Below are 11553 nucleotides of genomic sequence, written 5' to 3'. Positions count from 1 at the left end.
AGTTAACACTCGGGCAACAATGTAAACATTCAGGCATTACTTTAATAAAAACATCTCACCCCGTTCAAAAAGATAAGTAAGGCATCCGTTTCCAGCGCGTGTCGAGTTAGTAAAGCAATGCTTCAAAGTTAAACAGTCGGAATAAATCTACCACAGTCAATATTCACAGAGTTTCTTTCTGAAGGCTGGAAGTAAAAGTTCCCTTTAGGTCCGTAGCAGCACGAAAACCAGACGACCAACAGGACACCATTAAAAACACTTAGAGAACGACCCACGGGTACATCGGAAGTACCCACGGGCACATCTCGGAAGAAAAAGGTTGCTGGAGATTTAATCAGAAACTCACTCCAATACATTCTCTTCACTGGTAGTTAAAACAGACAGGTGGTTAAACACACACCTAGTCAGCCTTTTGTCATCCAGTTCACTTGATAGAAGACAGAACTTGTAAATCTTAAATCTGCTATTTTGGAATAAAACCCACTGAAATGTAGCATTTCGTATTAAATTCATTTGCTTACTGAAATGCCTATTTTTTTTAAACAATACAACTGTTGCCTAGAGCAAAGTGACAGTGAATACAGAGACTCAGGATGCGGCCAGAATAACTGAACAAGAACATCAAATCTAAAAACTAAAAGTAGAGCAAATAAAACTCGTACAGGCAGCGGAACAGCCACCTCGTTCCCAGACAAGAAATCTGGCGAGACACTAGACGGGAAAGTGAAGCCGCGGCCCGGCTCCCCGCTCTGAAGATGTGGATGCAGTGCTGATTGTCCCAACAGGTGGTTTCCGTGTCGTCCGACAAGATTATCAGTTAAAAATAAAATAGGAAAAACACTAAGAACCAAAAAGGTACAAAGAGTTCATGTTTAAGTCATTCAAGTTGTGCATTTCCTTCCCTTTATCCCCACCGGCTGCTCTCTAGCTCCGCTCACGCATCAGGACAACAACACCAGGAGGAGGAGCGATTCAGCTCAGGTGATCTGTCCACGACCAGGTGAGCGGTTGTGACCCAGCGTCTGGTCTGCCAGGCGCCTTTAGTCTCTGGACCGGCTCCGTGGAGGACTATGGACCCCGCTGCCCGGGTCTGGGGGAGCCGTCACGAGTGCCACTGTCACAAGTGTTTTTTAAAGTGGTATTTTAAAGAAGAGTCTTTTTGTACTCATTATGGATAAGTTTCTAAAATAAAGACAGAACCTTTCCTTATATGTACACAATAGACTGAGCTCAGCCTTGAGAAGTCTGCGGCCGAGCGGAGCCTCTATACGTGTGTGTGTGTGTGTGTGTGTGTTGCGTTTATCTGAACTCTGGGGCACCAAAGAGGTAGAAAAACTTTTCAGTGACAAAACTATATAGAAATGGAGTCTCCTGTGTGTGTCTGGGAACTTCACGTCTTTGCCCGTCTAGAGACCCGACTCCCATCTCCTGTACAGCCGACTGTGCACCGTGAGCATTTCCGGTCCTCCCACTTGGTTCACCCTGCACCACCGCCTCCCCCCCCCCACCTCACCTCACCACCCCCCCATGCTTCCCATTTCCAGTCCTATATGTGTGTGAGTGGCACGGTTCCAGACAGGTAGTGCTGCTGGACGCTGGTGTAGCCCCTCTGTGCCGCTGTGGGGTCTCCGGCGTCGCCCCCCGGGCCGGGGATGTACATGCTGATCATGTCCCTGAGGTCTCCCTGCAGAGGGCCGCGGTGGTGGTTGGGCGTCCCCGTCGGGGGCGAGTGGGACACCGGCTCCGCCTTCACCATGGACATGGTGACGGGGCTGGGCTGCTGCGGGGGGCTGCTGTACGACATGGGGCTGCAGGGGTCACAGGTCATGGTGGTTAATGATATGCACGCTTCACACCCAGTCAATGGATCCGTTGGACCGCGTGATGCCAGAGACTAGAAGTCCACTGCACAATGTCGACAGCTGCACGGTGTGAAACATCAGGAACAAATATTACTCATTTTACTTTCCCCCTTTCAGCACTTGAATGCCTTTTTAAAAACTTTATTATTTAGATCCTGAAGGACAATCAGCAACAAGCTGGATGAATGAACTAAGACTGACTAAATACTTTGACGAGTATCTTCTGTATTTGAATGTCCCAACACCGCCTCACACCAATCTAGTGCAGCAGAACTTCCACAGTTAAGGAAAGTAGCTTTTTTATTTTTTTTATCTGTCAATTTCACCTAAAAATCTGACTGCAAAAAAATACAAAGACATAAAATAGGACTTGAACATTTCCAAATGACGACTTCCTGCCTAATTAATAATTGTCTTGGGCCATCTAATAAGATTAATTGGTTCCACTTCTATACTGCATAACAGAAATTTAAGAGATTTCTCTAAAATACTGAGAATTATTATCAATGTTGAAGATAAGTTGTATTTCTTTGCCGTGACCTCCCAGCTCCTCGCGCGTTGACACCGTGCTGTTCTGACCCAACTTGTTCTGACTTTAAGAAGCTTGGTCCAGGAGGACGAGCAGCAACAAGTTGTGGGCTTCCGACACGACTCAAAGCCGAGTGGCCGATATCAAAACATCCTTCAGGGAAGCTTTAGAAAAAGGATTCACCTGTTGAGAACAAAGATTTCCGCAGTTCAACCAGCTTTCTTTTGAGTGACCAACTGATCAGATCCTGGAATAGATGTCCACATGATCCATCTAAAGTGTTTAGGCTTTGTACTTTGGGGGGTTGGTGGTGGGACAATGGACCCGTAAGGCAGGAGGCAGAGACCCAGAAGTGCAACTCGGACAATGGCGGAGCAGGAATAGGGGATTGTGGGTAAGGGACCACACACAGAGCGGCCCTTCCTACCGTCGAGTCACCCTGATCAGCATTCCAAGCAGGACCCAGCCCAGCGCGAGCTTCACGCGCATAACAAGTAGGCAGCAGACTGAAGCCTGTTGTTCCATCTCCTCACTCACGCCCTCGACGCACTCCCGCAACACCTGATTAAAGTCGCAGATGTTTAAAGTCCACCGTGCGGGTTGGAGGCGTTTAATCATTGTATCCTGTCCTCGTTTTGTACTGCAGTTAAAATTCAAACTAAAAACATAAGTTACATTTTTAAGTCAAACTAATTGGTCTAGGCGTTTATTGACGAGTATGATAGCTGTACTTATTTAGAGCCGCAAATCATGAAGACAAAAGCTCAATTGTATAACTTAAATAAAGATGCATAATTTAAACCCCTTAGTTCACTGCGCATGCTCGCCCACGAGACTGAAGAGCTTCTATCCTCCACTGATTGGCATTTAAAAAACACCTCACCTTAGTTGATCCAACTTATTGTATTACTATTGGGTCCCATACTATATACTGAGTGTTGTCCGTGTTCACTGGTGTACATTTTAATAACCAACCCCAAAAAAGTCTCCTCGTTTCTGAAGCAGGTGGATCTGGCCTACTGCGCATGTTCATTAATCTAATATTCTTAAGTGTGTTGTAGGAATTCAAACACGGGCTTATTAAACTGTGGGATGAATAAAGAAATATATCATATAGAAGTAATTAAGATACAATACAAATAAATAAAAAACAATCACAAAGTTGAAGTTTCGCAGCACTTTCATTACTTGAAGTGACAAACAATGTCGGACCGAACTCACCTGTACGAGTTGCCTCCGTTCATGTACGTCTGCGCCGCGGACATGGCGGGCGGGTACTGCAGCGCCGACAGGTCGTACCGGTGGAGCTGCTGCGTGTAGCCGAGGGCCTCGCTCTGCATGCCGGCGTACCCCCCGGTGGGGCCCCAGCCGTAGCTGTCCATCCTCGGGCTACCGCCTTGGCCCTGCGCCGCCGCCAGCAGGCTCCCCGCCGACAGCGGGTACTTGCCCACCTGGGTGTCCTTCTTCAGCATGGGCTTGGTCTTGCGGCGCGGCTTGTACTTGTAGTCGGGGTAGTCCTTCATGTGGACCGCCCGCAGCCGCTTGGCCTCGTCGATGAAAGGCCGCTTCTCGGCGTCGGTCAGCAGCTTCCACTCGGCGCCCAGCCGCTTGCTGATCTCGGAGTTGTGCATTTTGGGGTTTTCTTGGGCCATCTTGCGCCTCTGTCCCCTGGACCAGACCATGAAGGCGTTCATGGGCCGCTTCACTTTATCCATGGGGTCGACTGCCGGCGCGCACGCCGTCTTGGAGCCCGGGTGAGAGTTGCCATTGCCGCCCATGCCGCCGGTCATGTTGCCGGTGACCGGGGACATTCCCTGGGAGGTCTGGTGAGACGGCGGCTGGCCGGTTGGCTTCAGCTCGTGCTCCATCATGCTGTACATGTTGGGGCGGATGTGGCGAAGTTGACGCGAATTACTGGAGAGTTGAGAGGCTTCGTGTCGCAGTCCACCTGGCGACTTGGAGCCCGGGTCTCCACAGACTTCACCGGCTGATGCGAATCAACTAATTACGCACGACGAACCGGGGAGCACTGAGCGCGCGAGCAGGTCTCTTCGTTTCTCTCAAATTAGAAGTGGGTTTGTGTCATTACTTTGAGGCTGCACACAGGTGTTTAAAAAGTTCTCCTCTCCTCGGTGCTGTGGAACAAGTTTCTCTGCGGGGGAAAGCCACTTGTTGTCAGTCGGCCAACTCACACACTGAGCTCGTCTGCCCGTCCGCTGTAAAAGTTGCCCTGATCTCGTGCGCTCGGCCGGGTGCGGACCAATGGGAGGGCGAGGAGCGTTTTCCGCGTGCGCGCGCGCGCGCTCCCAATTTGCAAATGAAAAGGCTCCGATGGCCGTGCGCGAGACACTTGTTGATGACGGCGGCGGGGAGAGGGGAGAGGGGGGGGCATTCCGGGGAGACGAGTATCTTAATATTCAATTAGGCTGTTATCAGCGAGCTGATCACACGGTGTGAATAAAAGGTTTGAATCAAAGTTCTGCTCCGAAAAGAGTAAAAAAAACACTTCGATTGGGTCCAAACACGACACAAACACGCGCCCGCCCGCACACACACGCGAACGATACCTAAACCCCAAATCAGTTCAAACTGCCTGTATCTGTCTTTTTTGCTGCAACACACAAGTTATATAAATACTTGTACATTTGAATATATACCAGCTTAAACAACTTCATATATAAAAATCTAAATAACATGGAGTCTTACTTTTGATGGAATCACATTTCAATTAGCATATAATCATCAACCAAATTATTTTAAAACATTTTTTTAAAGTGTCCTTTATTGCAAATGTTAGTTTTTTTTAACTAGACTAAAATAATAATTGTTTTTAGTGTGTTTTTAGAGATACAGCATTTATAGGTGGATGTTGGAAGATAACAAAAGTGGTATACTTCCATGAAGAAGAAAAACAAATGTGATGTAATGTAGACCAGGGTTAGGGTTAAATATGTCGGGCCCCACTGTACCCCCTTTTTTGACCTTCACTTCCTCATATTCAACCCTGTGTATACAATGTGTGTGAGTACTTCTCAGGGGGGTACAGTGGGGACCGAAACACATGACAGCTTAGAAACACACCAGTTCACCTTCCCCACTCACAACTTTGTATTTTGTATTGGACTTATCTTTATTCACTCCTTAATTATGAAAAGACATCACAACTTAAACTCTTTTCAAGCGAAAGCAGATTAGCACATATTACATTTTATTTTATTTTTGTAACTAATCCCACCTGCCGTGGAGCTTGTTTGTGCGTAACGTTTGAATCCGGGTGTTGTTTCATTTCCTCTACAGCATTTAGGTGTGCAGCAGGCGTCCCCCTGTCCGTCATCAAACTGCTACTTCTTCAAACGTATCCCTCCGCCAGCTAAACTAGTCCGACTCAATCAAAGACAACAACGTTATTATAAGTCACGCCAACAGGCCGATGCTCGTCGTGTCTTCTTTAAAGCGCGTCTTTTGAGGAGCCCCGGCCCTCCTTTCAGAGGATTGTGCTGCGGACATGTCTCCATACATGCGGGTATTGATTCGGCCACAATGGCACACCGAATCACTTTGGAGCCGCCGGAGAATGAGGAAGATCTGTTGGCCCGGCGGAAAATAGACCTCTTCCTTTTCTGTCCTCCAGAGTCTTTGTTAACGCCGAGACGACAAGTGCCGAGTCGGCTCCACTTCATCCTGAGTTGGCTTCGGTGACGCCGCGTATAAATCGTTTGGGAAGCAGCGTCATGAAGGATAGACGTATTCATCCATGAACAATCAATAAGTGGTGTTCCCTGAATCTACAAGAAAATATGAGGACATAAATACTGAAGAGCTCCATCCCTCCTCGACGTATCTGAAAGCCTCCAGAGTCCGACTGAAGGCCAAACTAAACTATTTAAATATGTTTAATAACCCAACACGACCTCACTACACGTACCATGTGACATATGAGACATACTATTACCATCTGTCATTTAAAACTCTACATATTTTGGACTGGGGCTTTTTCCGTTCCGTACGAATTGTGAATGCGGCGTGAGCTAGTGGTGAGCCAGCGACTCGGCTGAATATAGCTTTCTGGGACTATTATCACAAAGAAAACATGCAAAGTAATGAGCCCGTTCCTGGTATGTCTGGGCACTAAATCTATAGAGTAAAGCACGAAGACATTTAGTTCATAGTTCCACCACTAAATGTATATTTACCACTAAAATAACACCTCAGTCATTTAGCCGTGTACCTTTTTGTACACACGACCAACTTATGTGGTGCTTTCATTTATATTTTGTATTTCTTTTGACTTATTTTGGTGTTATTTCGAAGCTGTGGACCCTGAGAGCTGCACTGGAGCTCCAGTGTGTCTGGACTGTTGGTCTGGGGCACAAATGGCAAAAAGAAACCTTGAAACTTGAAAGTTGAAGCACAGTTTTGGAAGATGCGTGACGGAAATGGTTTAAAATAGAACAATGTGTAGTTTTAAGAACATTTAGCAGAAGCTCCGTTGATACATAACATGAATTAATTGGATTGGACGATCTAATAAATGATCACCACCATGACTCCATGTTCACTTGTGAGTCCTTCCTGTCGCCGGGTGGAGAGTGAAGGTGTTGACTCATAGACCTGTAGGTTATGTTCTATGTGTTTATGACCCATAACCAAGAGGATCCGTGTGCTGCCCAACCCAAACCCAGCTGACCACATCTTCCCGGGTCCTGGATTGTTTACTTGGAGACAGCAAGATTTAAACTCTCATTGAATCCATGAATCCTGGGTTTTACTGGATGGTCCGATCACGATTTTCTTTCGATCTCAAATGATGTCACCAGAGTCAGATCCTTCCTGGAGAGGGATCCTCCTCTGTAGCTGCGCTGGAGAGTTCTCCCCTTGTTTTATTGGGAGTTGTTCCTGATCCGATGTGAGGTCAAAGGTCAGGGGTGTCGTATGTGTACGGGTTGTAAAGCCCTCTGAGGGGGATTCGTAATGTGGGACATTGGGCTACACAAACTAAACTGAATTATATTGAGTGGGTCTGAGGACCAGATCTGGAGTCAGATGTTCGAGGCTGCAATTAGGCACGAGGACGCATGTGAGAGAACACCGAGCAGCCAATCACAGGCCTCGCCTGAGATCCAACGAGTCCGACGGGCCTCGGCTCCGGAGCTCGTCAAACCTGTTGACGACGACTTTAATTTTCCGCTTGTTAAGAGAAAACATGGTATGCAAAACAGGCAGATACCAACAGGTGAGGCAGGGACACGTCCCCACACCTGGCCTGAAACTGTGTGTGCGAGTGTGTGTGTGCGAGTGTGTGTGTGTGTGTGTGGCCACGTGAGATTTCCCCACACTTGGCCCGAAACTCTGCGTGTGTGTGTATATGTGTGTGTGTATATTTGTTTGTCTGTATATGTGTGTGTTTGTGTGTGTGTCTGTGTGTGCGTGACATCTTACCAAGTGTGTGTTCGTGAGAGTTTACTAAGTCAGTTGGAGAGTGTATTATGCAGATGTGTGTGTATGTGTACGCTATGTGCAGGTGTGTGTCTGTGTGTGTGTGTTTGTGACTAATTGGGAATTGTGAGGCTCCAGTCTCCCGTTTCCATCTCCATGACGACCTGGTGTGGAATCCCTTCCAAAAACCTGCCCCCCTCCTCCCCCTCCTCGGCTTTTCCTTCTTTCAAAAACAACTCACACACACACACACACACACACACTCTGGTCTTCCCTCCGCCTGCCTGTCAGCCTCTGAGGGGTTCAGATGTGATGGCGGAGGAGTTTCTCTCTGACGCCGAGCGGCGGTCCGGTTTGCACCTTCCTGTCCGTCGTCTCTCTTTCTCATCATGTTCTTTTGGCTGCTTGTCAAAGTGGTTGCAGGTGAAGTGAAGATGAAGACAGCGACACATCCCCCTCTCGCCCCTCCTCATGGCCATACTCTTCATCACCACCTGGTCTTTTATTCGTCAGCATCTCCATTGAAATCCCACCAATCAGTGAAATGTTCTGTTATAAATTCATTTTTCCCCAACTGATGACATTCATTCATTTGTTTCTTCTCTTAACGATGAACGTCGTGTTTGGTCACGTGGCGGGTAACTGTATTGATAGTCCGATAAAGGTATGTGCTCTCACGTTTTTGGGGGCACACACACACACACACGCACACACAAACATATACACGCACACACCCCGCCGAGGGGAACGTGTCGGCCTGGTGGGTGTGAATGTTCCGTCTTCTCTGTTCAGTTTTAATTACGGCAATTCACCTGTAAACAGAAGACGGACTCACATGTGTCTCTGGGATGTGAGAGGAGCCTCCAGACCGCCATCAATGGATATATATATGTATATATATACAAATATATACATATACGTATATATATATACATATATATGTATATATATACACATATATACATATACGTATATATATATATACATATATATGTATATATATACATATATGAATATATATATATGTGTGTATATATATACATATATGTATATATACACACATATACATATATATATATATATATGTGTGTATATATATACACATAATATTTACACACATATGTATACACATATATATATGTATATATATACACACATATGAATAAACATATATATACACACACATATATATATATATATAGATACATATATATATATAATTGGCAACTTCTAAAGGTCGTATAAATAACCCTTCTTCTTCTCCTTCTCCTCTTTCTTCTTCTTCTTCTTCTTCTTCTTCCTACTTTCTTCTTCTTCTTCCTCCTCCACCCCCTCCTCCTCCTCCTCCTTCTTCTTCCTCCTCTTCCACGGGGCCTTATGGACCGGGTGAAGTCCGCTCTGGAGGACTTGGACATTCAGGAACACGTTGAGATGAGTGAGCATCATCAATGTGTCTCCAGGCTGGACAGACGTGTCCCGAGGACTCGGTGGAGACCAACCAGAGGGACACGGTGGACACGTCTCACGTGAGCCGGTGACTTCCTGTTTCTGGGCTTTTATGCTCCCTAGTGGCTAGAAAACCCTGGAATGCAGCTTTAACCTAATTATGCCATAATATCTCCTGCTGACTGAAATGTGGACTAAGCATGTCGGAGCCTCGAGTCACATGACTTCTCTTAGTGTTAAAAAGCTTTGACCGTGACATTTCCATTATGACCTCTCTTTCACAAAGCCCACAAAGTAATGAGAGGATTCAAATGTTATGGAACTCAGCAAAGTGAAGAAGAAGAAGAAAAAAAACAGCTTGATGGAAAGGAGGGAAAATGTGAATGAACAGAAATTAAGTGGGATGAAATCAAGAAGTAAGGAGGGCAGCGGAGTGGGGGAGGGGGGGGGGGGGGTGGACTATAGGGTGAGAACGAAGCAGCGAGGACGGGCGAGTGAAAGCCACAAAATGAGGGAAGAAAGGGGGGGACCAAGATGGCGAGGGGAGAACAAGGGAGGAGGAGGAGGCTCGAAAGGATGAAGGGATGGATGATGAAGGGGTGGGGTGTGAGGGTTCAGTGCAGGAGGGTGGTTTTGGGTGACAGGCCTCTTTGAATAGACCTCTATTCTCCCCTCTGCTGGCTTCTCTTCTCATGCAAAGCAGGCCCGTTCAGCCTCCCAGCCATCCGTCACACAACAGAAAGACCATGGCAGGCCCTTTACGAGCCTCACACTCGCATAATCCACCCCCCCCACCCACCATCTCTCAACCCCACAATCCAGCACCCACCAGGGGGTGGAGTGGGCAATAGCGGTGTGTGTGTGTGTGTGTGCGTGTTGGGCAGTGGGGGGATGGGTACGGGGGTATCTTCGCCAAAGTGCCTTTGGGAGAAGGGCCACCTAGGCTGAGAGCGGGACACACAACAACAAGAAGAGCAGAGACGTAACATGTTTTGAGCCGCAATGGACGTCATATTGGGACGCCGGGGAGGTTAACCTGCCCGGGATGTAGTGTGTGTGTGTGTGTGTGTGTGTGTGTTGGGGCAGTGGAACAGGAGGCCATTGAAAGTGTTGGTTCAGAGCTACGAGTCAATGCCAGCTGGAGGGAGCACAGTTTATGTTTGCGTTATTCGTGCGGGGCGCATATTCACATATGTGCATGACAATGTGTGTGTGTGTGTGTGTGTGTGTGTGTGTGTGTTTGTGACTCCAGGAATCTCTGACTGCAGATACCTCCAATGTAAAAAAAAAAAGAGAGCTACATACGTCCCGCCCCTGAAGCGGTTCGTCTGATGTCGTCTTTTCGACGTCTGACCCTCGACTCGTCTTCCGATGTTCGTCCGGCTCCGGGCTGCCACTGGTCGACTCCCCTGGTTCCGCTTTAACAAAATGCATCGGGCTGACGCTAACGTAGCTAACGCTAACGTCGGACGCCAAAACTCATGATAGCATTTCGTTTTAAAAGTAACTGTTGTCTGTAATCAAACTACTTTGGGGTTTTAAAGGGCACAGTTCACCACAACGTCCACATGCCATCGTGTTGGAGAGAAGACAGACGGACTGATGTCGAGGTGATCACATGACCTCTGACCTCAGCCAATCACAGCCCTGTGTGATCAGCGGTTTGAGCTAAGACATTCCTCTGGACTGAAGAAAAAGTGCTCTTTAAAATGAGATCGTTAGCGTGTTTGGATGATTCCAAACACGCCTCGGTTTCTTACGCCTGCTGTCAATAATACATTATAAAGAAATCATTCAAAAAAGATGGCCGACAATCCAATCAAACAAGAGAAGACGTCGTTCACAAACCCAAATTCTCCACAGAGCATCAAATCACTGTCAGTAAGCCAGGAGCTTCTTCTCCTATGGATTCAAACTCACCCACTCAGCACTTTTCCACAAATCATCCCTCATGCCAGATTTATTCCGGGGGATCTTTAAAAAGCACAAGGAAAGAAACAGAAAGGGCCGGGATGTGGACGCAGTGACCGCCGTGAGCCACATGGAGATACGGCGAACTACAGGTCCACGGTGTTAATTGTAATAATATTCCTAAAATACACACTATTTTTAGACGAGTGTTCCCCAGAATGCATTGCTCCAACCCCCCCCCCCCTGCTGCACTGTCTCCACTTGTGTGCGGGAAATCAAAAGAAATAAATCGTTCAACCACTTAAACAAATTCATGAATTCCATCTGGGACGGACATAAAGCGGCCCCCGTCTGCAGCCGGGTGGGTGG

At 47.2% G+C, this 11553-nt stretch overlaps 1 protein-coding gene across 1 annotated transcript; it reads right to left on the bottom strand.

The window, feature by feature from the left end:
- Positions 1-1546: 1546 nt before the first annotated feature.
- On the bottom strand, positions 1547-4550 carry sox19b (SRY-box transcription factor 19b). The gene is made up of 2 exons (XM_056442494.1): positions 3613-4550; positions 1547-1808 (listed from the first exon to the last, which is right to left on the bottom strand). The coding sequence occupies exons 1-2, from the start codon at positions 4269-4271 to the stop codon at positions 1547-1549; spliced, it is 921 nt and encodes a 306-aa protein (XP_056298469.1). The 5' UTR covers positions 4272-4550.
- Positions 4551-11553: the final 7003 nt, after the last annotated feature.

The sequence above is a fragment of the Pseudoliparis swirei genome, chromosome 21 (assembly GCF_029220125.1).
Source record: "Pseudoliparis swirei isolate HS2019 ecotype Mariana Trench chromosome 21, NWPU_hadal_v1, whole genome shotgun sequence".
NCBI lineage: Eukaryota > Metazoa > Chordata > Actinopteri > Perciformes > Liparidae > Pseudoliparis > Pseudoliparis swirei.
The sequence above is the reverse complement of the archived record's forward strand: the minus strand, read 5'-3'. Positions and strand labels throughout refer to the sequence as shown.

Bases quoted from the DNA above. Each gene is read 5' to 3' on its own strand.
- sox19b (XM_056442494.1), bottom strand. From the start codon at position 4,271: ATGTACAGCATGATGGAGCACGAGCTGAAGCCAACCGGCCAGCCGCCG. The intron at 1,809-3,612 runs GTGAGTTCGGTC...TGACCCCTGCAG, and splicing joins AACGGAGGCAACTCGTACAG to CCCCATGTCGTACAGCAGCC.